This window comes from Nicotiana tabacum, chromosome 6, assembly GCF_000715075.1.
Source record: "Nicotiana tabacum cultivar K326 chromosome 6, ASM71507v2, whole genome shotgun sequence".
Classification (NCBI taxonomy): Eukaryota; Viridiplantae; Streptophyta; class Magnoliopsida; order Solanales; family Solanaceae; genus Nicotiana; species Nicotiana tabacum.
The window spans coordinates 14,210,254-14,233,752 of NC_134085.1; the positions used below are offsets into that span (position 1 = coordinate 14,210,254).

The following is a 23,499-nucleotide window of genomic DNA, read 5'->3' on the forward strand; positions in this document are numbered from 1 at the left end:
ACTAACTATTATTTCGCCAATGTATATTGCTATCATCCAATTTATCAAGCATATGGACCCCCAAAAACCTCGCCTTTTAATCAATTAAAATAATAAATAATACATACATATAATAATAATTATATCAAAGTTAATAGTATAAGTACATTTAATGGGCTATAGAATTTATTGTAATAAAATACGTATTTTTACTTGGTCTGTTCAATACATACAAAATGTATTAGCACAAGAAGTCGATTATACAATTTCTATAATCAAGATAAATTATATTTAATCTTGTACTTCAATCATTGTGATGGCTAATGGCTTGTCAAATTTCATCTCATATTGTAAACATATTCTTTATATCTTATAAGAACCGATGATGTAATCTTCCATAAGATAACTATTATATACTAAATCATCTACTACATAAATAAATGACATAAACAAATAAATAGTCTAATTTCATCCAAGAGGTGGTGTTGGTTCTTCTACTAACTTTACACATATTTCTGAAAGTTCACCTGAAAATTTCAATGTAGATTATGAGCGAATGCAAGAAAATTTTGGTGTAGATGATGATTTAGAAGATATGTTAGATGATATTCAATCACCCGATAATCTTGAAATACCACCACCTACAACTGGTAATGCTAGTCAAACTCAAAATGTTAGGGGTGCAACAAGTAGGTCTCCTCTCCCTATTAAGAAGAATCGACGATTAAGAAGTAAGTGTTGGATGTTTTTTGAAAGACTAGAAGATCAAAAAAATTATGTAAAATGTAAAATTTGTAGTGAACATTATAAATATGAGCCCGGTAAAGGAGGGTGAACGGGTCAACTTCATAGGCATATGGAAGAGAAACACCCTCTTGATTGGGGAGTAGATAAGTCATCTAGGCAACAAAAACTTAACCCAAGTACTGGTTTTTTTTTCGGGAAATACAATATTAAGAAAGCTCGGGAAGAATTAGCTAAAATGATTGTTTACCTTTTAGTTTTGCTTCTTCATAGTATCTGGTTACTTATATTCAAAGAATTTATAACCCTATGTTTAAAGGTATTCCTAGAAGTACTTGTATAGCTGATATCTTTAGGCTTTTTGGACAATATCAGACATATATACGTTATTTGTTCGCAAGTCTTCCTTGTAAAGTTTCTCTTACTTCTGATATTGGTCGTGCTGTGAATGAAAATGATTATTTGACTGTTACATGCCATTGGATAGATGATAATTTTTGTATGCAAAAACGTATTATTTCTTTTAAATATGATGAAGATCAAAGTCATACTGGTGCATTTATAAATAATACTATACATGAAGTTGTTATATTTTATAATCTTGCAGAAAAAGTTTTGTGTATATCATTTGATAATGCTTCTAACAACAATGTTGTTATTACAATATTAAAACTGCATCTACACCTACCACTTCCTGAAATATTTCATGTTAAATGTTCATGTCATATTTATAACTTGATTGTGAAGAGTGACCTTGAATTATTTAGAGATGAAATTAATTTAGTTAGGAGAGTTGTTGGTGTAATTCAAGGAAATAATAGAAGTGCTAGATTAAATGCATTTAAGGAAAAATGTATACACTATGGACTAAAACCAAGACTCATGCCTGAAGAAATAGTTACTAGGTGGAATAATACTTATTTGTTCTCAAGATGTTGTTATAAATATAGAATGCCTATAACTGAAGTTGCTAATTCTCGTTGTACCAATCCTAACCGTTTGTTAACATCTAGAACTTGGGAAGTCATTCATGATGTTGTACATTTTTTACAAAAATTTTATGTGGCTACACTTGAGTTTTCTGAAGCTTATTATCCGACCATTTCAAATGGTTTAGTTCATATTGCTGAAATTTCTCTTTTACTACATAATTTGAAGCAGAAAGAAGGATATGCTACTGTTGTTGAATCTATGCTAGATAAGTTTAAAAAGTATTTCTACCCAATTCATTATATTTACCTAATTAGTGCTATTTTAAACCCTACTGTCAAAATGATAAAGTGTCGCCAATTAATTAGAGCTTTATATACTTATATGGATATTGGACCAACTGAAACTCCTGATATTGACACTTGTATTACTGAGCTACACATACATTTACAAACTTTATATAATTATTATGCTAACATTGTTGATGCTTTTTCGGTTGTAGATGCAAACATTCCTTCACTTAATCCTTCAACATCTGGAACAACTATGGATGATGATGCTTGTGTTCAAGATTATCTGATTTGGTCTATACTAGGAGAGCATCAACAAACCAGTAGCAAGAATATTGATGAACTACAATTCTACTTGCAAAAGTCACCAGAGCCCCTCACAAAGGATTTTCTACCGCTGGGTTGGTGGAGGAACAACTCAAATCAATTTCCTGTTCTTTCGGCCATGGCTCGAGACGTGCTAAATGTGCCGATTTCAACAGTCGCATCAGAGAGCGCATTTAGCCAAGCAAGGCAGCAGCTAGGAGATACCCGCCATTCATTGGGCAACAACGCTTTGGAAATTCTAGTGTGCTTTAGAGATTGGATAAGACCAGAACGGCGAAATCAAGGGCGTGACGAGGTAGACGAAGAGGAGGACCAAGAAATTGGAGATATAATGGTTTATGGTTCCGATTCAACCAATGTCGGAAACCAAGAACCTCATGTTGACATGGAAGAACTTACAAAAATGATGCAAAGCATGTGATGTACTATTTCTTATTTTTTATAATTATTGTAAACTTTTAATTTGCAAGTTCAAAAATAAAAAGATCAAAAAAGAACTTGCAAATTAATTTGAAGTATTAAAAATATAAATGAAAGCTTTCGGAGTTTGTTTCTTATATTGCCTACTGGTCGTATTAATTAATTTTTTGTAGCTACTTACTTTCTAATTTCAATTTTATAATTTTAAAATACAAATTTCAAATTTAAAACTTTAAACATCAAAATTTAATTCTAACCCTTAAAAGTTTGCAAATACTTAACTATCAATAACATTGAATAAGAAAAATAAAATTTAATTTTAAAAAAATTAACTGGAGCCCGGCCCGCCCGAACCCGCTAAGCCGGAACCCGTACGGGCCCTAAAAAATCCGAAATCTCCCAACCCGCCAGAGCCCGTTTTCCCAACCCGTTAACCAACCCGCTCGCTAACCGAACGATCTGGGATTTTTCCGTTTAGCCCATCCCATCCCGCCCATAAACACCTATAATCTAAATACATGATTGACAGTATATATCCCAACAAAACAAGAAGCCACTTTACCTTGTCCCTTTTGGTAAAATAAGACAAAATAAAAGAAAGGAAAAGGACAAACAGCTTCACATGCAATATTTTATACTATTAAAGAAATAAAATGTCGAAAATATCAAATGTCTGGAATCTACGTGTCATCTGGGGGATAGTTGATTCTGGAAAAATCGTTCGACTTTTAACATCTCCCTGGACTATATATATAATGCCAGAAATGGAATCAATCATTCAAACTCCACTCTAATAATTGATTGACAAGTTTAACAAGCAAAGCAATCATCTCTGATTGTAGCAATCGTCTTTTACCCTCTCAAAGTAAGTTTGCATTCCCTTTTGGAGTAGTAAATACATTCTTGCACACAAATGTGAGTTTTCTCGAAGTTCTACAAGCTCCTTTTTGGTTGTATTGGAAAAAAAAATTTGAGCTAAGAACGTGGAATATTGAATTGTGTCAGTGGAGATTTAAATTTTTGTGGATTCAACTTTTAAGTTTTTAGCGTTGAATTCATTATATTATTAAAGTTAATGAGTTCATATCGACTATTTGTTAGCAAATTTATTGAATAAATATATATTCCAGGTCGAAAGTATGAACTCGGTACCGGTACCTTAAGCGTGGATCCCCTGGAGTCAGCTGTTTCATCTAAAAAGAAAGTTTAAGTGATTTGTTTTTAAATTTTTTGGAATCAAAGTTTGATTACAGGTGTTTTTGCTTCTTCTTATAATGTATATTGTTATGCTTATACGTGCTTGATGAGAAAGCCGTCTGGTTACTTTTGAACGAAAAACGGTGAAAATTTTGTTGTTGAGAGGAAATTCTTTTTTTTTTCTTTTGGAAAATGGTTGTACGTTCAGCTTCTATGAGTTACCTCATGTGTATCAATCGTTAATTCATGCTTTGTTTTTGGGGAAGAATTTGAGAGGTACCAGATGTGATTTTTCATGTGCGTCCAATTGTTCATCTTCCTTAGAAATTGCCACCTCCTATTTAGCTGAACTTTTTAGCTTTTTCCTGGGACTTTATTGAGTTTTGACAAGTATGTCTTTGGATTTGCTTTGAATTTACCAAGTTTTCTGATTAATTTCGCAAATCAACAATTTAGTAGAGCGATTTGACGAATATACCCCTAAATCCCTTTCGAATGGCAGTTCATTTCACAGGACCAGGTGGAGTGATACAAGATTTGAAGTTTGGTTGAAAACTCGCTTTAAAGATTTGAATCAAGATAGCGCATTGTTCCTCTCCTAGCAAACGGTTAGTGTTGTCAGTCTTTCGATGTGAATATTCTTCTCTGCTAACCGCTAACAAAAGTATAAGTTCGCGAAGAGCTTATCTGGTTCTGATAATGTTTCGTCAACAAATCCCTATCCTCCCTTTTAGCTTGTGTTAAATTTTTTTTTTTTTGTGGGGTGGGGTGGGGGTTAAGCAGTGGGAGTAAGGGGGTATGACCGCTTGGGCATGAAACTCACATCTCTTAGGGACAACAATATTTGCGAATAACTTAACTAGATGAATGTGATTATGGTGACCAAATAGGCAAATTAATTTAAATCCTGGAGACAGAGTCATACTTCAGCCATTATGTCTGTCTCAAATAATTTGTATTGTATCTCGTTATCATCTTTAATTATTTGTCATAATTGTTAAGTATGAGACTGTATGATATTAGCGTAGTAGTGCTAGAATCTCTAATCCGATCTGGCATAGTTCTATGGGTATTTCGCCGTAACCATAATGAAATGCATTCATGCAAAGATACTTTAGTTCATTTCCGTGTAAATATTGAAGTGGCCATAAATAGTTAAGAGATTGTGAATATTACTTTTGAGCTAACAAAATGCTTTTGTCGCTGTTTTCTCTGCAGTTTCTTGTCAAACAGCACCTACTCGCAAGAAGATGACAGTCACACCTAAGATCTCCATCAATGATGGCAACCTTGTTGTCCATGGAAAGACCATACTGAGGGGAGTGCCTGACAACATTATCTTGACTCCTGGATCGGGTGTTGGGCTTGTTACTGGTGCATTTATTGGAGCCACAGCTTCACAGAGCAAATGCTTGCATGTGTTCCCTATTGGGGTTTTAGAGTAAGCAATTTAATTGTTCTCAGAGTTTATCTCTAATTACTCGCCGTGGACTTTTAGATATTTTGTTTTAGGAAGCTAACGTTTCAAGGTCCTGCTTGCTCATTTAATGGCCTCTTTCTGGAAAGGGAAGACTTAAAATTTTTTAGAATGAGACTATTTCTTTGAACTCTGTTGTCCATAGGACCACTGCTAATTAATTTATTAGAGAGTATAAGAGCGCATAAATTACTTGGTCAGGTTCATCAATCTTTTGTTTGAACAAGATAATTTGGTAAAAAGAAGATAAGTTATATTTTTCGCCTTCTCTCAACATGCTATAACCATGGTAAACTAATTTAAAAGAACTTAACATAAATTTGGATGTATGGATTTTGACTTGGTGGATTGCTAATTGGCTGAAGCTGTTGTGCCACTGATTCTACTGCTTTATTATGAGTCCAAATTGATTATTGGTGGGATGTAAGTGTCCATATGGTGATGAAGTCCATCGTTGGTGGTGAAATTTTTTCTTCACATTGTTAAATTTCTTACTTCATGTTTAGTGGATGAAAGTTACTTTGATCAATTCCATGCAGAAGAATTACATGTTTATGATATTTCAGAAGATCATAGAGAATTGGGCTGCAAAAGAGTGAAGACACGAATATGAACATCTAGAAGATGCTACTCATTTTACAAAAATCATAGTTCTTTGCTGTCTATTGCTACAGGGATACTCGGTTCATGTGTTTATTCCGTTTCAAGCTGTGGTGGATGACTCAGAGAATGGGGACATGTGGAAATGATATTCCTTTGGAGACCCAATTCATGCTTGTGGAGAGCAAAGACACCACCGAGGGTGAGCGTGAAGATGCCCCAACTATCTACACTGTCTTCCTACCTCTACTTGAGGGACAGTTCCGTGCTGTTCTTCAAGGCAATGAGAAGAACGAAATGGAGATTTGCCTTGAGAGTGGTGAGTTTCCTTCTAGCCATTGGAAAATCCTTCAGTACCAAAATGTCATTACTCGTTTTAAGCAAAGTTTCTTCACCCATAATGAACAGTGCTGTGCAAAAAAATCCTTCAGGATAAGCTTGCAAGTCCTATACCTCATTTCCACAAAATGAGGCTATCATAACTTTTAGGGGTGGACCTATGCTATAATTGTCAATGCTGACTTAGTTACTGGTAATCGGTAGATCATCAAAGTAATAGTATATGAGAAACCATCAATATGACCTTTGTCTTTCGGTTTGATTTATTTTTGCAGGAGATAATGCTGTTGAAACCAACCAAGGTCTTTATCTTGTCTACATGAATGCTGGGACCAATCCCTTTGAAGTCATTAACCAGGCTGTGAAGTAAGCTCTAAGTTCCTGAGATCTTTCTGATTTAAATCACCAAATACTATAGTGTATCTGCAGTGTGGAGTAATTGTTGAATAATGTAGTTGATAATCAACTAGCAAGAATGTAACTGCAATTCATTTGTAAATCCATTTCTAGATTGTATAATAATGTGTTTTGCTCCTCTCTCTTTGTCAACAGAGCTGTTGAGCAGCACTTGCAAACTTTCCATCATAGAGAGAAGAAGAAGGTAAAGAGTTGCTTTCTTAGTTTTTTAATGGTGAAATCTTGGTTGGACCATTATCTGAAGGGGACCTGTTAATATCTTCTGTTGGTCTCATGCAGTTGCCATCAATTATTGATTGGTTCGGGTGGTGCACTTGGGATGCCTTTTATACTGATGTCACAGCAGAGGGGGTTGAGGATGGCCTTAGAAGGTAAAACTTGCTTAACTTTTTATTTGGCTGTTTCTTTGTTTTTGTTTGGAAATGTCTTTTGGGTTGAACTAATTTATGAAATGCTTTTTACATCAGCTTATCTGAGGGTGGTGTTCGTCCACGTTTCTTGATCATTGATGATGGCTGGCAACAGATTGGTAATGAAGCACCCAAGGACACTAATTGTGTAGTTCAAGAAGGAGCACAGTAAGATTTCTTCCTATGTGTAGTCATTATTTTACTGTTATTTGCACATCTAGTTAATAATATTTCATTTATGATATCATCCTGTTGCTACAACTATTATCAAGAAATAGACTCTTCTTACATAGGTATCTGTGATGTTCGTTTTGTAGGTTTGCAAACAGGCTTACAGGAATTAAAGAAAACAAGAAGTTCCAAACGAAAGGCCTGAAGCATGTGGTGGAGGAAGCCAAGAAACAGCACAATGTCAAGTAAGTTTGCAACTTTTGATTGTTGTATTTTACACAATGTCGAAGAATTGTGCACACATATCACTACCCTTTAGGTTTGTAATTGAATTACTTAATGTTCTGTTGAATTCAAAGTACATCTCAACACTCAAATTTTTTCCTCCTTGCCTCAAAGGATATGTCTCATAGTGATACTTGTCATTTTAACAATGTGTTTACTATGCAGGTATGTGTATGTATGGCATGCCCTAGCTGGTTACTGGGGTGGAGTACAACCTGCTGGTCCTGGGCTCGAGCACTATGAAACTGCTTTGGCATACCCCGTTCAGTCCCCTGGAGTGATGGGAAACCAACCTGACATTGTTATGGACAGTCTTGCCGTTCATGGCTTGGGTTTGGTGCACCCAAAAAAGGTCTTTAACTTCTATAATGAACTACATGCCTATCTGGCGTCCTGTGGGGTTGATGGAGTCAAGGTCGATGTCCAGAACATCATTGAAACACTTGGTGCTGGTCATGGTGGCAGAGTTTCCTTAACAAGAAGCTATGTCCAGGCACTAGAAGCATCCATTGCTCGAAACTTTCCTGACAATGGATGCATTGCCTGCATGAATCATAACACTGATGGGCTCTACAGTTCCAAGCAAACTGCTCTAGTTAGAGCTTCTGATGATTATTATCCTCGTGACCCAGCTTCTCACACCATCCATATATCCTCTGTTTGCTACAACTCGCTGTTCTTGGGAGAATTCATGCAACCAGATTGGGACATGTTCCATGTTAGTATCTTGTATTTACTCTACCTTCATTTATATATCGTTTATGTTTGACGATTTCATATGATGATCAATTAAAATTAGTTTATAATGAATGCATTAGATGTAAAATTAGGTAAATTAACAACTGTGATGTTCGTTGCAGAGTCTCCACCCTACTGCTGAATATCATGCTGCAGCTCGAGCAGTTGGAGGATCACCAATTTATGTGAGGTAATAAGTTGTCCTCCTGTATCCTGTTCTTCCTTATTGCTTATTTCAACTTCAATGTTGGAACTGTTGTCTAACCTGGCGTGTTTCTATTATTCAGTGACAAACCCGGAAATCACAACTTTGAGCTTGTGAAAAAGCTTGTCCTTCCTGATGGATCAGTGCTTCGGGCTCAATTGCCTGGTCGGCCAACTCGTGATTGCCTATTTGTTGATCCAGCTAGAGACGGGACAAGGTTGATTCTATTTTGCAACTGATGTATCTCTAGAATCTCTAGGCTATAATGTGATCATTCTTGTAAATGAGCACTGAAACTTAACCTTTGTATTTTATGTACAGCTTGCTTAAAATATGGAATGTGAACAAATGCACTGGTGTGGTGGGTGTATTTAACTGCCAAGGTGCTGGCTGGTGCAAGGTCATAAAGAAGACACGTATCCATAATGCATCTCCTGGAACACTTACAAGTTCTGTCCAAGCCACTGATGTCGACACCATTGCTCAGCTGGCTGGCCCTGGTTGGAATGGGGATTCTGTAGTCTATTCTTTTAGATCAGGTAAAGTAATTCCTTATCGTAGTTTTTCCCGTAACCACCAAAAGAAAGGTGGCTCTGATCTTGCAGAAGTATGACCGTGATGTTGGATTATGATTTAACTGTCTCATAATTTAATCTACAGGGGAAGTAGTTCGCCTACCGAAAGGTGCTTCGCTGCCTGTGACACTTAAAGTTCTTGAATATGAAGTATTCCACTTTTCTCCAGTCAAGGTAACTAATTAACATGCTGACCTTTTGTTCCTTAGCTTCTTGAACATAATTTATTAAACTATGAACAAAGAGAAGACCTTGCTAACTAAACATTTTTTTTTGTGTGTAGGAAATTGCAACAAATATCTTTTTTGGTCCAATTGGGCTGCTAGATATGATCAACAGTGGTGGTGCCATTGATCAGTACAAAGTGCATCTAGCTTCTGAGAAGAAACCCGAGCACCTTGATGCCGAAAGCCAATCTCCAACTGCAACTGTATTACTGAAGGTCAGGGGATGTGGCCGCTTTGGCGTTTACATTTCACAGCGACCCCTGAAATGCTCGGTGGATGGTGAAAACACCGGCTTTGACTACAACAGTGAATCAGGATTGCTGACTCTGAATATCCCAGTTCCCCTAGAAGAGGAGATGTATAGATGGAATGTAGAAATCCAAGTCTGAAATATTTATGGGCAGAATCTATGCCTATATCAAGGAGAAGTTTATCAAGGAGAAGTGCTGAAAGCTTTTGTATTGTGGAGGAAGACTGATATGAGGATTTAGATCAAGTCTTATTGAGTATCAAGTGGGTCTCCTCAGGGAAGAGTCAAGTGTCTCTGTAATAAAGCTGTAACAGAGCTGTCTGTATTATGTTGAATATGAATCCAATGTTTTTGCTCTGTGTATATAGTCTTTGACCTATCATTTCCTAAAGAAATAAATCTTTTGCCATTGCCCATCTTGTGTGTTTTTGTGTGTGTTTTCAACTGAATAATGTTTACCAAAAATCTGTGCAAGAGAACCTGACTTCGACTAACCTTAAAAAACATACTGTATAGCCTTTTATAGCTGGTAAAGCTGTGTTGATCGCGTAAAAAATTTATTACACTATCATTAGATATACATTAAATTCAATTAATATATGCATGTGCCCGCTAAACTATACTAGCCTAGATCTGTATTTTCATAAACGAACTAAGAACATCATTACTTCTCAGTAGACAAATAACAGCATCATATTATTACAGCAGAACATTAATTAGCACAGTTTGAACTTAATCAGGAATGAATATATCAATAGCTAAGAAACATTACAATGGAAGTGAAAAAATTAAAATGAACTGATACAATTAGAACATATAATCTGCACAAAGAATATTGTAAGAAACTTCAGTTCTGTCAATCTCCAACTCTTAACTCCACAAAGCAGTAGGACCAATATAAAAATCTTCAGAGAAAAGAGGGCATTCATCCTCCAAATACTGTGGAATGTCAGGAACCAATGGGGGATTAAGTTTAAGTATTTCTGCAGCATAGACATCCAATTCATTGTGGTAAGAAGCAATATCATTATTGGCACAAACAGAGGCAGTTTCTTGATCCTTCTGCGCTTGCACAAACAAAATATCAAAAAAGGCCAAATCTTCTTCAGTTAAGGGCTCAAACGGTTCATTGAATGGTGGCAATGCAGTATATGTAGGTGCCACAGCTGCTGAACATTCTGCTTCTTCAGTAGAGATTAGAGGCAATTGGATCAATGGAGCAGCATTTGATTCTTCTATGAGTAAACTATCTAAGCTTATGCACTCGTTCCCATTCCAAAAATTGCTCAACTCAAAATCTTGATTTTCTTGAAACTGAAACTGATCAACTGGGGAAGGAGTCCAAGAAATTATAGAAGCCTTTTCTTGATCTTGTGATAAACAACAACTTGGGACATAATTTTGATCTTTCAAATAACCTAGCATTAGCGGCTCCTCGGACATGAGATTGGCAACAGAATTCTCCCCACTAATGGCCAAAGGGACATTCTGAGAACTTGCACACAAATTCACAGTCTTCGTAATGCGACATACAACATAGTCCTCGTGACGAATTTGACGGCGTTGTCTTAAAATTTTCACTATGGTGTCGCTAAGACTATATTCTTTCATACTCCAAACAATTCTTGAATCCGAACAATGATCATTAATATCCTCAAAACGAAAACTCTTCTTGAAACCAATGACAGAACCTTTCTTGTCGAAAACAGGTTTACTCTTGTCGAGTACTTTCCATGAACCACCACCTCCAACAATTGACCTTTTGTAGTTCTTACCACGGGCTGATGTTTTCTTTAACTGCGTAAAGACATAATCAGTACTCTTCTCCTCCAAGTGTTGAAATAATTCAGAAGGTTTTTTGTTAGCATACAATTCGACAAGACGAATAAGATGGCATCTCGTAGGAATGCCACAAACAAACTTCAAAAGATGGCTCATAACATGTTCATCATCAAAAGACGGCTCCATCTTCTTCTGTTTAAACGAAAAGAACAGAAGAAGTAGTAATGCGAAAAGAAGCAAGAAGAGATACTAAAAGAGAGCGTAAGAGGACTGTGGAAAGAGGGAAAGAGAATACGTTGTTATATATAGAGAGAAAGCGTGGGAAATAATTAGGAAACAAAGAAAATCAAGAAACCTTAAAAGTATTTCCTACTTGCGGCATTAGGGTTATATTATTACAACAATTACTCGATCATTATTCAAAAAATACAATATGGTACATTAAATATGAGAAAAGGGAAAATTCTCAATCTGGGAAAAAATTACAAAAAAAAAAATGTATTAAAAAATTATATTGAAATTCACAGCAAATATAGTGGTAAATTTACTGTGTCATTAACTTTTAGAAATTTAAGTTCTATATAATGTCAGTGCAAAATATTTTTTACACTATCAATGAATTATAACATGTGATAGCAGGCCAATTATTATTTTATTAAATTTTTAAGCTTATAAAAAATTAACATGTAATTACTTAATAAGTGATGTGATTCAGTAAATATTTTTTACACCGTCAATAAATAGGACTTCAATTCAATTTTAGCGATATGTATTGCCGCTACTTAACACTCCATTTATATGAAACTATTTCAATTGCATAACATTTCAAAATATTTAGCATTATTCTTATTTTTAATACTATTTTCACATCATTCAAGAACTTTGATCCATTAATTTAGGTCATTTAAATCATATATATATATATATATATATATATATATGTCGTTTTTCTGTCAATTTAATTTTCTAACTATTATTTCAATATTTTTATACGCTATTGCTAACATAATATAAAAGTTAAATTAACATCTTAATCAAAAGCTGGTAGATTATCTTCCCTGTATAAAAATATTAGGAAATTCTCCTCCTTAAATTTTCTAATTACAAAGATTTAATTTCCTTAAATCAAACTTACATACTTATTTAGTTTTTCCTACACGACGTATTTAAGAATGACACTCTCTTCTTCAATTAATCTCATAGCCTCTGTCTTCGCGCACATTCTGTAAAAGAAAGAGAAGTTATGTGATAGGCTGTTTTATTATCTCAAAATATAATTTTTTATTTTTCTGTTTATTTTTCGAAATAAAATGACAGATTATAAGAACAATGAAGAAAAAACTTCATGTAAGTTTTACATATTCTAAGGCTAAAGACCAAATTAGGAAAAACTTTGAAGTTAAAATATTTTCCATATGCTAAAATCTCATCATGTTTATATTTATGGAGGACATGGCCTTGACAGGGAATTATGGAGGTCGAGCATTAAGGTTGTAGGTTAGGGGAAACTTGTGAATATTTCTACAGCACAATAGAGTGAGACTAGCCAGTTAGGAGTTAGACTAAGAATGTCATTGGTCATCTATTGATGCAGGGCTTTACCTGCTAGTTTTACTATACCAGCCATCTATTTCGTATTCTGTATTTCATATCTCTTATATTGCTGTTATTTTATTATGCATTTTTATGGTACTAATATATCGGCTCCTGTTGCTTTTTTTTTTAGCCGAGTGTCTTCTGTAAACAGCCTCTCTACCCTTCGGGGTAGGGGTAAGGTCTGCGTACATATTACCCTCCCCAGACCCCATTTGTGGGATTATACTGGATCGTCGTTGTTGTTGTTTCTTATGAATTTCATGACCAAACTTTCAATTACTACTAAAGCCAGAAACCTAGAGAGACTGGACACTACACTAATTCGAATTAGTTGGGCTAGTCGACTTCAAATACCTTATAATTAAATCAGAAAAAGATCGAGCACCAAAAATAACAACAAACAATAATAAAAACTAACATATTCCTTGAAAAAAAAAATAGATTGTGTACTTACTATAAAAATTGAAATATATAATTGTGTATAAAGGTCTTTATAAATATTTAGCCGTGAAACTTTAACTTACTACCTTCACTACAACAGTTAACTAACACTTTCTATCATTTATTTTCCTCTTGTATATTCTCATAAGCATGTGAATATCCAGGATCAGGATTATCAAAGAACGCCAATTCTTCTTCAGTCAACGACTCAAACGGTCCATCAAATGGTGGCAGTTTAGTTAGTTCAGTGTACAACGACCACCCACAATATATCGTTGCTGAAGAAGAACTTGAGATATCCTGAGAATTTTTACACAAATTAACCTTCTTCTCAATGCTACACAGAACTGAGTCCTCGTGTCGGATTTGACTACGTTGTCTTAACACCTCTAGTCTCGCGTCGCTAAGACAATATTCTTTCATACTCCACACAATTCTTTGATTATTACCAATGTCACTTTCTTCATCAAAACGAAAAGTTTTCTTCAACCCAATCACTGATCCTTCCTTATCGCGAACCGGTTTACCCGTGTCTCGTCCTTTCCATGATCCACCTCCAGTAATTGACCTGTTATAATTTTTACCTCCGTCAGATTTTTTCTTCAACTGAGTAAAGATATAGTTTACATGATCAGTACTCGTCTCCCCTAATAAGTCTTGGAATAATTCACATGGCTTTTTGTTACCGTACACGTCTATATGTCGAATACGATCAGACTCAATTGGCATTCCGCAAACGAATTTTTGTAGATAGCTTATGAGATCTTGATCATTATAGGGCTGAAATTTCGTCCCTATTGTACATGAAGAAAACTTTCTTCGCTCGCTTTTCGTCGCCATTATTTTCTTCTTTTTGTTAATTTAGGAATAATATATAGTGAAATATCTAACTTTAGATACAGAAAAAAGAATTTTGAGAGGATGTAGTAAGTTAGAGCAAGAAAATAACCGTGCATTATATATAGAGAAAGTGTAGAGATGAAACAAAGAGATGAAGAAGACTTCAAAGTTTCTCCTAATTCAAATTAGATATTAAATTATTCGGAATTTTAAAAACAAATTAAAAATATTTCCTAATTCGAATTGAGAACTATTTGGAGTTGAAAAGGCAAATTAGGAAATAATTTAAAGCATGTCCTAATTCGAATAGGAAATTATACAGATTTGAAAAAGGCAAATTAGGAAAACGTAAAAGTATTTCCTAATTAGAATTGGAAGCAAATTAGGAAAACTCTTAGACATAAGGTCTTATTATGATTTTGTTCTTGAAATTTCTGAGATCGTTTAATTATATTAGCATAAAAGAGTCCAACTCTAAATATGGGAAAATGATTGGAAACATGTCTATTTTTGAAAAATTTATGAGAAAAATATTATTCCACAAACTAAACAATACTCTCTTTGTCCCATTTTAATTGTCGCTTTAGCTATTTTCACGTTCGTTAAGAAAAATAATACAAGGCATAATTTACTTAGTTATTCCTATTAAATATTTTTTGAGAATTGAGCTAGTATTAAAAAGAACTATACTACTTTTTTGGTATAAAGGTATAGTAGGAAACAAATAGCAAATTTAGTCTTGAATTCTTAAAGTGACAATTATTTTGGAATAATTTTTCTGAGTTAAAACGATAGTTAAAATAAGACGAATCGAATATATTCCCTCTGTTTAAACAAAGAATGAGGTTTTGAAGTGCGAAGCTCAAGCTTTTTCATCTCGAGTTGCAATTCAGAAATTAATTTTTAAATATTTTTATTAAAGTAAAATTTCAATAATTTAAAACTACGTAAAATTAATAAGTACAATTTCTTATAATTAGAATATAAAATATTGTTCGAATTTACAGTAAATAGGGTGCTAACTATACTTTGTCTTGTTATTTTTAATAATTTTGCTACTAAATAATTCCATTTATATGACACTATTTCTATATTACATTGATCCAAAATATTTGTCATTATCTTAATTCTATTCAAGATTACTATATTATTAATCATGTTTATATTCACCATTGCATATTTGCTTATAAATTTCAAGACAGAAATACATGATTCAACTACTATTAATCTCAGAAACGTAGAGAGATTGGAAAATACACATTATTATCTATCAAATACAAGAAGGAACATGGACTTTATTCATTAATCTAACTGACAAAAAAATGGTTTTATTCATTATCTAATTGACATCAAATGTTTTTTTCTAATGACATGATAAAAACCAACAACCACCACCCAGTGATATCCCACATGTGAGGTCTAGGGAGGGTAGTGTGTACGCAGACCTTACCCCTACCCGAGGTGGAGAGGCTGTTTCCGAGAGACCCTCGCACAAGGAGATGAAAAAGTGGCAATGGAACAATAATAGCTACATACATCACGAAGACAGTGCCATCAACCTAAGAATCAGAAAAATAACTGGAAAAGGCAGTATCGATAATCAGAACAATGACCTGAAAAACCAAGCACAAAAAATAACCAAAAAAAAAAACTAGTACTTAATAGATTGTTTGATAAAGATAGTAATTGCTAAAAAAAATTGAAATAATTGGGTATGACCTTCTTCAATTATTTGGCCCTGAAACCTTAATCTACTGCCTTCATACCTTCTCTAATCATGAACTGGAAGTTTGTATAAAATAACTAAAACCACTAGAAATAGTAAAATGTGCCATATCATGTTTCTTCGTTTTCAATCATTTCTTGGCCTCTTTCTTGTTCTCAAATGCCTCTGGATATCCAGGATCAGGATTATCAAAGAAGGCCAATTCTTCTTCGGTCAACGACTCAAACGGTCCATCAAATGGTAGCAGTCTAGTTTCTGCAGTATATAACGGCCACCCATCATATCTCGGTGCTACAGCTGCTTCATTTTCATGGCTACCACGGGGTGAAGCTTGAACCGATGGAAGTTTAGGAAGTTCAACAGAAAAAGGAAGATCCTGCGCATCACGGAGATGGTTGAGTGTTAATCCCATAACACTAACCTCATCAGCATTTGCGTTGTTGCCTGTAAGAGGAAGGATAGTATGCTGACCATGTTGAGGACGAGAAGGAGGCATAGTACCATCTTGAAGCCAAGAGTTGGCCACGGTCCAATCAAAGCTGGGCTCATCAAGAATATATTCGGGACAGAAAGGTACCACAAGGCTGTTACTTGGGCCGTTGTCAGTCAACACCACACCATTGTTAGCTTTATATGGCCCTGTAGAAATAGGAAACGTCTTTCTCTCATCATTTTGAGGCAAAGGAGGAGGAAGCCTAATTCCCTGGTCACGCTGAGGCTGAGAGTTTGCATTCGGTAGGTGTGGCATCATAAGGCCTTGATGAGATGCAGGCGGTGGATGTGAATCACGCTTACGTCTAGGACGCTTATTTCTAACCACATTGTTTGTTGCTTTCTGTCGACCTGTACGAGTAAGCGTAGTTCCCTGAACATGTTGAGGCATAGGGGTAGGTATCGTGGTGCCCTGATCAGTATCAGGCATAGGAAGTAAATCACGGCCATGACCATTACTCGGCCCCTTATCATTAGTTATGTCATTTGCTTTCTCGGGGCCTGCAAGCAGAAAAAAATGGAAGCATTATTTCCTGATGATGCTGAGACAGCGGCTTCGCATTAGCTCCATCAATAGCTGAAAAATATACCACACTGCTGATCAAGAAATTGGAGGAGTTCCTCAAAAACTAATTACTACCTTGAATTGTGGGGTCCGCGCTAGATACCCCATCATTTGGAGCAGCAAATTTGGTCGCTTCCTTCTCCTCTGCTTCCATGAGCTTGTTATTCGACTTGAATAACTTGCAAAATACCCGCTTTTACAATGGGAAGAAAATCAAAACACATTAGTACCAATCTATAATCAAATCTTCAAATGAAATGCAGAAACCAAAACGGAATTTTAAATTAGTTTCTCCCACTAGTACGCCAACTCTGTGAAGAGTAGTTGTGCATCGGCTTCTTGGAACTAGATCTCGTGCAAATGAAACAGGTACATGCATCTGCTAATTTAATTATAACAGGAGATGTCCATTGACGTTCATCCAATTCTAGATTCTTATACCTTGTGTGATGTCCATAAGAAACCATAGAGCTGCAACCCATTTAAACTCCCAACTCTTGCAAATAAGTATATGTCTTACTATGACTTAATTAGAATAAGTTTAACAACACCGTACCTGCATGTCTCTGCTTCCTTCCAGTCTGTATTCATGCATTAGCCATTCAGTCCTCTTCATATCCTTATCATGCTTCCCCTCAATGTAGTTTAGTGTCTTTCGGTATCCAATCAGTTTACCATCCTTGTGGATGAGAGAATCGGTTCCACAAGGTTCCCAATATCCATCATCGTTCACGCTAACCCTGTTAGATTGACCTCCCTCTGTATATTTGTTGCTTGCTGGGCTCACAAAGTACCATTTTTTCGCTTGAGATGGATGGTGCATCTCTGTCAAAATGAAACTAGCTTTTTCACCACGACTGAGATCGACAATGACACTAATAAGATTGGAGATGTAAAAATAATTCTTGATTTTGCTACTATAAGAGACAACAGCAACAAGCTTCTCAATCCATCACATCCATATGTGGTCAAAGAAGACATGGATATTTAACAAAAACAAGAAAAAAGAAATGAAAAACCATTGCCAGGTCTAACCTTAACTTTGGGATTTCCTATTACGGCTAATGGAATAAATAAATATTCATAACCTAAAACTTGTATGGGATCTAAGACAATCATATGCTTGTAACTAGAGCTCCATGATACATTTTCTTTGTTGCTCCAAATAGATCCTCTTAACGTGATACATCATGCATTGCAAGAAAAAAGATTTTCTGAATTCGGAGAAAAGTTGGTCTTTCCAAATGTTTACACTTTTAAGGGTGTGTTTGGTATGGCGGAAAATGTTTTTCTCGAAAATGAGCAGTTTATCACTTATTTTGCCATGTATGGTCGATGAGTGAAAAACTTTTTTCGAAAATATTTTATAGTGTTTGGTTAGTGAGTAGAAAATATTTTTTTGAAAAATATATAATTTAGATAAACACTATGGGATGGGGTTGGAAGGGGGGTGGGGATAGGGTAGGGAAGGTTGAAAAAAAAAAAAAGTTTGGAAAACATTTTTCTTCCTCTGAGGAAAATGAGTACATGAGGAAAATATTTTTCAAAACATTTAAGCTAATCAAACATGAGAAAATTAAAAAACATTTTCCAAAAAATATTTTCCTTCGTACCAAGCGCACCCTAAGAGCAACAATCTAATAACTGAAGTTGCTCAGATTTGTCAGATAGCTATTCATCGTATAAGACCAACGCTTCCTCAAGCACTTTCACTTAAAGCAGAAGGATGAAAGCAGAGCATGTTTGATACCACGGATCCACAAATTAAATTGGGAAAAAAACACCTTTCACATGATGAACATTCAGAAAAGAAGCTACTACCCAAGCCCAACAGTAACCCCCCCCCCCCACACGCACACACACACACACACACACACACACACACACGCACAGAGAGAGAGAACTATACGAGAAAGCTGATGAGGATGGTACAAGAAGACGTCGACTTCATGAATAGTGTAATTGGGAAAGGGCTGGTCCATCATTTTCTTGTCAAGATAATGAATTATCAGCCCTTCATCCGCACCAGAGAGCTGATCATCAACCAGCACTTCCTGTTTAGGGATGACTCCAACGTCCGGACAATTCTTGTTCACATTCGTCACATTGGCAGTGCTATCCTGTTTCCCCTTTCCTTCCATTTTTGCACCCTAGTCACATAAAATAAGATCAATGACTTCTCAATTTTTGATATTCAACTATACAACAAAAAGCAATAGGAAACATTACTTGGCAAAGAGAAATAAGCGAACCACCTTCTGAGTTGTCGTGGAGGCTCGCCTCTTCTAAGATTTTTCTTACCGTTGTCCTTTCTTGAACCTTAAGAGGTCAAATTTTATAGATATCCCGAAGAAAAAAATGGTAATCATATTTGAATTTTGAAGGGGGAGATCCTTCAAAAATTGGAAAGAAATTTATAACAACAAATAATTTAAATTTTTCTCCCAAACAGTTAACGGAGGACTCTTTAGTGACCATTATGCGGAGATAATGAGTTAGCAAATTAATATTTAGTCCTAAAAGGCCTACTTATCACCTAAGTTGCTCTGACACGGCAGTTTAGGTGCTGCACCCGTGTCGATACGACACTAGTATAGACATAGGTATGAGATCCGTATCGGATCTAGTCAAACAATTTTGGGTACTTTGACCATGACGGAAGAAAAAATTCGAGACGAGATACAATTTGATCCCCAAAATCATAACCAAAACTAGGGTAAATTTGAAGAATATAGCATATCTTATCTAGGAAATCGATCATTTACTTATCTACAACTTGAGAATAAAAAGAAAATCCATACTTTACAAGCTATATGTAAGTATTCCACAAAATTTCTCAGAATTTAGAGATATTTTTATATTTTTATTTTTTTGAATTATTTTTAGTTGGATCGTTGCACCCGTATCCCTGTAGGATCCATACTACATCTCGAAGGATCCGACCTCTAGATCCTCACCCGTGTCGGACACCCGCACCTGTGTCCGAGCATCTTAGCTTATCACAAAATCAATTCAAGAAAAAAAATGTAGCCGACTCAATTGCCATTTCACATGTCGGGAGTTTCCAGCTTCTTTCACTAGTAACAACAGTTATCTTCCCTACGTTACCAATTTTCTTCACTTTTCAATGAAGACTAATATTTTTTTCAAAATGAGATGGATAGGAATTTAAGTACGTTTTGACTTTTGACAACTATTTCCTTCCATGGATTATTAAGTTTAAGAAAACTTTTCCAAATTGCATGTTAAGTATAGAGATTCTGATATTCTTTCTTAACGGTGGCCATTTGAGCAGGCTTGCACGCACCCGACTAATCCACCAGGAAAGTATCGAGAGTTTGTGGTAGAATTTAAGAAGGAAAGAACAAGAGGTTTTGGACCCCCAAACACAAAAGAAAGGACAGAAGTCAATTCCAATCACTATTATTAAAATTAGATTACAATATGAAATTCAAATCAGCCCCAAAAACCTCAAAATGAAGAAGAAGACAAAATGGCCAACATTGAAGGGCTTTCCTATTAAATGCAGATAAAGATAAAGTTTGTTACCTTGCAAAATTGGAAAACTCCAATAACTACTCATTACTCAATAAGGAGAGGCAACATCAATTTAACAGGGAATCGAGGTTCAAAATTCACCCTCGCCGACATCCATTCAAGAAGGAAATAACTTTTCCTTCTTTTCTTTTGACAACCGTGGTGTCCGGACCAGCTTGCGCACACCTCGACTAATTCTACGGGATACCTGCTACCTCCTACCAGCAACAGGTATCAGGTATCAGGTAAAGGAAATAACTTTTCCTTTGGGGCATCACTTCATAAAGAGACTGTAAACTCAATGGACTTTTCCTCATTCATCAATTCTAGATCTTCTAAACACATCAATACCAAGTTCTAATTGAAATGAGGAGTGATTATTGATGACATTAGCAACTGACTTTTCACTGCACTTAAAGGTGTATTACCCAACAAAAAAGATCTGCTACGCTTCGTTGGTTTAAAAGCTGCAGAAAAAAGTCGAACCGAAGTTTGTCAGAACATCAACTGCCTCTGGGCTCCAGAGATTGCGGCGGATAGTAACATCATAGGAATTTCAACCTACTTGAGACAATGCGAGATGCAATGCTAGGAAGTACACTTATATATGTTCTAAGCTGTTCGATCTAGAAGATCTCTGTAACAGGTTTCTCTACAGATGTATGGATAATATTTGCGTTGAAGTTGATGAAAAACGAGTATATTCAGTTGAAAAAAGTTTCAGGAATTTCAAATTGTTATGGACATGAATTTGACTTGGAAAAAGAATTTGTGAAACTTGAAGATTTGTGGGAACCAATATTTCACTTGAAATACACCTTCCAATCAGTATTCCAATATTTCACTTGAAATTCAAATACAGAAGTTCAATATTTGTAAATACTCATGGCCAAACTAGTATTTGCAAATACTGAACTTCAGTATTTGGCTAATTGCAAATACTGAGATAATATTCATGCCAGATGGGCCCATCAACCATGTACTTCATCTGCATTTTTGTGGTTATAATCACCCAACAAATGTATCGGAAATGTTCATCCCTATCAATGGTTGTTGCTATACCCTTAAGAATGTCATATTTGGTGATCTAGGTCTTCTCACTAATTGGCGACACCAGACTCTAAAGTAAGTCGACGATAGGCTACAGGAAATGCCACACTTAAAGAAGAGTCAAGGTCATCTAGAGAAAATCACAAACCACAACATAGTAGGGATTGAAATACTAAGCGAAGAGCTCTACACTCCAGAGAATAACTGTATGAGCTGACAAAAAGAAATTTATAAGAGACTCGACTTAAATGATCAACTCAATTAAGCACCTAGTCCAGAAAAGTAAAATTGATTGTTGGAGTGATAAAGCCTTGGCACTAGTTGAGTACTATATAATCTTCCATTAAAGCAAATTGTTTATTACTTCAATGACGAAGCAACATAGATGGACTACTACTAAAGTTGTTGCTCGGACTCTTCAAAAATGTTGTCGGATGCATGTCGGTTCCTCCAAAAGTAGTGCATTTTGGGGGACCAGATACGGATGCGGCAACATTTTTGGAGAGTCCGAGCAGTACATATAAAACACTAATTAATTATAGTATATGACAAGGAAAGCAGAGAGTGTGTATTACTTTAACTAATAGTGACTTGATTATGCACTTGAGTCTGATAAAATTAAAATACTCAAAAATCAACCCTTCTCCCAAACTCAATTTTCTCCCAAACTACACAAATTAAACTCTATAATTAAAGAAAAAGATCACAGATGATAATATATGCACAAGCTGCAAAAGGGGGATGTATTAATATCATTTTCAGTCATAGAGAAGTTCAAACAAAAGAGAAGTACAGATTATAACTTTACCAGAAAAAAGCTGCCAAGAATTGTTTGAGTTGAAATTTGTAATTCCTCTGTAAAACCTCAACCATTTTCACTTCTAGTAAAGCAAAATTTGCTCTTTGACACTGAAATAAAGGACCCATCTTTGTTATGATTTTCACAGTCATATCCAAAAACTCTTCAGTTTCCATGGCTATGTTCTGCTTCTTCATCTCCTTTTTTACCCAGAAAAATAGAATGATAAAGGCAAAAATGGCTTTTGGGTTGAATTGGGTTGTCTTATATTTGATTATTTTTGACAGAGAAAAGGTTAATTCATGACAACTGGGAAGATTCTTGATTCATTGTTTCAGAATTACTTTTCTTTTTCCTCTTCTTCTCCATACAATTTTGTTCAAAAATATATTCATAAGAAATTAAAGTGATATATCAGTTTGGTCCCTTTTGCACTGAGCTCGGAACATACAACCACCTCAAGTTTCAAAAACTATCATATAGCCCCAATGATTGTTATAAAATTTAACTCCTTGTTGGTTTATATTATTTTAAGTAGGTATTTGGACAATATTTGGTTGGAGTTAAAATAAAATAGAGTGTTCAAAGTTAAGGTAAACAAGAACAACAACAACGACGATCCAGTGAAATCCCACTAATGGGGTCTGGGGAGGGCAGTGTGTACGCAGACTTTACTCCTACCCGAAGGAGTAGAGAGGCAAAGTTAAGGTAAAGTAAAAATTATTTAAAAGTTTGAATTTGTATTTTATTATAAATTTTACTTTGAAAAAAGTATTTATGAATCAATTCTATTTTGTGTTATGTTTCAATATCTCTTGTATCTTTTCGCCTATTATGTTGTTTTCTTATATATCTTATTATTTTATACTTTTATAGTTTTTCTAAAAAATATTGCGGTAATAATGCTCCTCCGATGAATTGCTATGGTGAATTAAGAGTATATGAAATAAAATTCGAACTACTTATGATGATATGAAAATGCCCATACAACCAAAAATAATTATTCGAAGATATATATTTTATAATATTACATACTTATTTAGGAAAAAAATCATACCTAGCATATATGCACGTTGTATGCTTTTGGGGT

At 35.2% G+C, this 23,499-nt stretch overlaps 3 protein-coding genes across 9 annotated transcripts; 1 reads left to right on the plus strand and 2 right to left on the minus strand.

Moving 5' to 3' along the window:
- Nucleotides 1-3,398: 3,398 nt before the first annotated feature.
- Nucleotides 3,399-9,995, plus strand: LOC107818824 (putative galactinol--sucrose galactosyltransferase 2). Of its 4 annotated transcripts, XM_075254566.1 has the most exons (16): nt 3,471-3,555; nt 3,821-3,943; nt 4,390-4,495; nt 5,106-5,328; nt 6,039-6,283; nt 6,579-6,669; nt 6,856-6,904; nt 7,000-7,091; nt 7,188-7,298; nt 7,448-7,546; nt 7,752-8,304; nt 8,447-8,514; nt 8,612-8,746; nt 8,851-9,068; nt 9,190-9,278; nt 9,388-9,995. In XM_075254566.1, the coding sequence occupies exons 4-16, from the start codon at nt 5,138-5,140 to the stop codon at nt 9,718-9,720; spliced, it is 2,274 nt and encodes a 757-aa protein (XP_075110667.1). In that variant the 5' UTR covers nt 3,471-3,555; nt 3,821-3,943; nt 4,390-4,495; nt 5,106-5,137; the 3' UTR covers nt 9,721-9,995. The 4 variants fall into 4 exon arrangements, with proteins under 4 accessions (XP_075110665.1, XP_075110668.1, XP_075110667.1 ...); XM_075254564.1 differs by lacking the exon at nt 3,821-3,943 and having other exon boundaries at nt 3,399-3,555; XM_075254565.1 differs by lacking the exon at nt 3,821-3,943 and having other exon boundaries at nt 3,476-3,605.
- A 3,522-nt stretch (nt 9,996-13,517) lies between these two features.
- LOC107818822 (NAC domain-containing protein 78-like) lies at nt 13,518-14,240 on the minus strand. Its single transcript, XM_016644873.1, has one exon. It carries the CDS (start codon nt 14,238-14,240, stop codon nt 13,518-13,520), a length of 723 nt encoding a protein of 240 aa, XP_016500359.1.
- A 1,575-nt stretch (nt 14,241-15,815) lies between these two features.
- On the minus strand, nt 15,816-22,790 carry LOC107818826 (uncharacterized). 4 transcript variants are annotated; one of them, XM_016644878.2, is made up of 6 exons: nt 22,419-22,759; nt 19,279-19,342; nt 18,933-19,173; nt 17,580-17,848; nt 17,099-17,216; nt 15,816-16,959 (listed from the first exon to the last, which is right to left on the minus strand). In XM_016644878.2, exons 3-6 carry the CDS (start codon nt 19,162-19,164, stop codon nt 16,097-16,099), a joined length of 1,482 nt encoding a protein of 493 aa, XP_016500364.1. In that variant the 5' UTR covers nt 19,165-19,173; nt 19,279-19,342; nt 22,419-22,759; the 3' UTR covers nt 15,816-16,096. The 4 variants fall into 4 exon arrangements, with proteins under 4 accessions (XP_016500364.1, XP_075110669.1, XP_016500362.1 ...); XM_075254568.1 differs by having other exon boundaries at nt 19,253-19,342; XM_016644879.2 differs by lacking the exon at nt 19,279-19,342 and having other exon boundaries at nt 16,180-16,342; nt 16,438-16,959; nt 22,419-22,790.
- Nucleotides 22,791-23,499: the final 709 nt, after the last annotated feature.

Bases quoted from the DNA above. Each gene is read 5' to 3' on its own strand.
- LOC107818824 (XM_075254564.1), top strand. From the start codon at position 5,138: ATGACAGTCACACCTAAGATCTCCATCAATGATGGCAACCTTGTTGTC. The intron at 6,905-6,999 runs GTAAAGAGTTGC...GGTCTCATGCAG, and splicing joins ATCATAGAGAGAAGAAGAAG to TTGCCATCAATTATTGATTG. The intron at 8,515-8,611 runs GTAATAAGTTGT...TCTATTATTCAG, and splicing joins GGATCACCAATTTATGTGAG to TGACAAACCCGGAAATCACA.
- LOC107818826 (XM_016644876.2), bottom strand. From the start codon at position 19,164: ATGGAAGGAAAGGGGAAACAGGATAGCACTGCCAATGTGACGAATGTG. The intron at 17,217-17,579 runs GTACGGTGTTGT...CCATTGTAAAAG, and splicing joins AAGGAAGCAGAGACATGCAG to CGGGTATTTTGCAAGTTATT. The intron at 16,960-17,098 runs GTAGTAATTAGT...TTCTGCTTGCAG, and splicing joins CGCGGACCCCACAATTCAAG to GCCCCGAGAAAGCAAATGAC.
- LOC107818822 (XM_016644873.1), bottom strand. From the start codon at position 14,240: ATGGCGACGAAAAGCGAGCGAAGAAAGTTTTCTTCATGTACAATAGGG.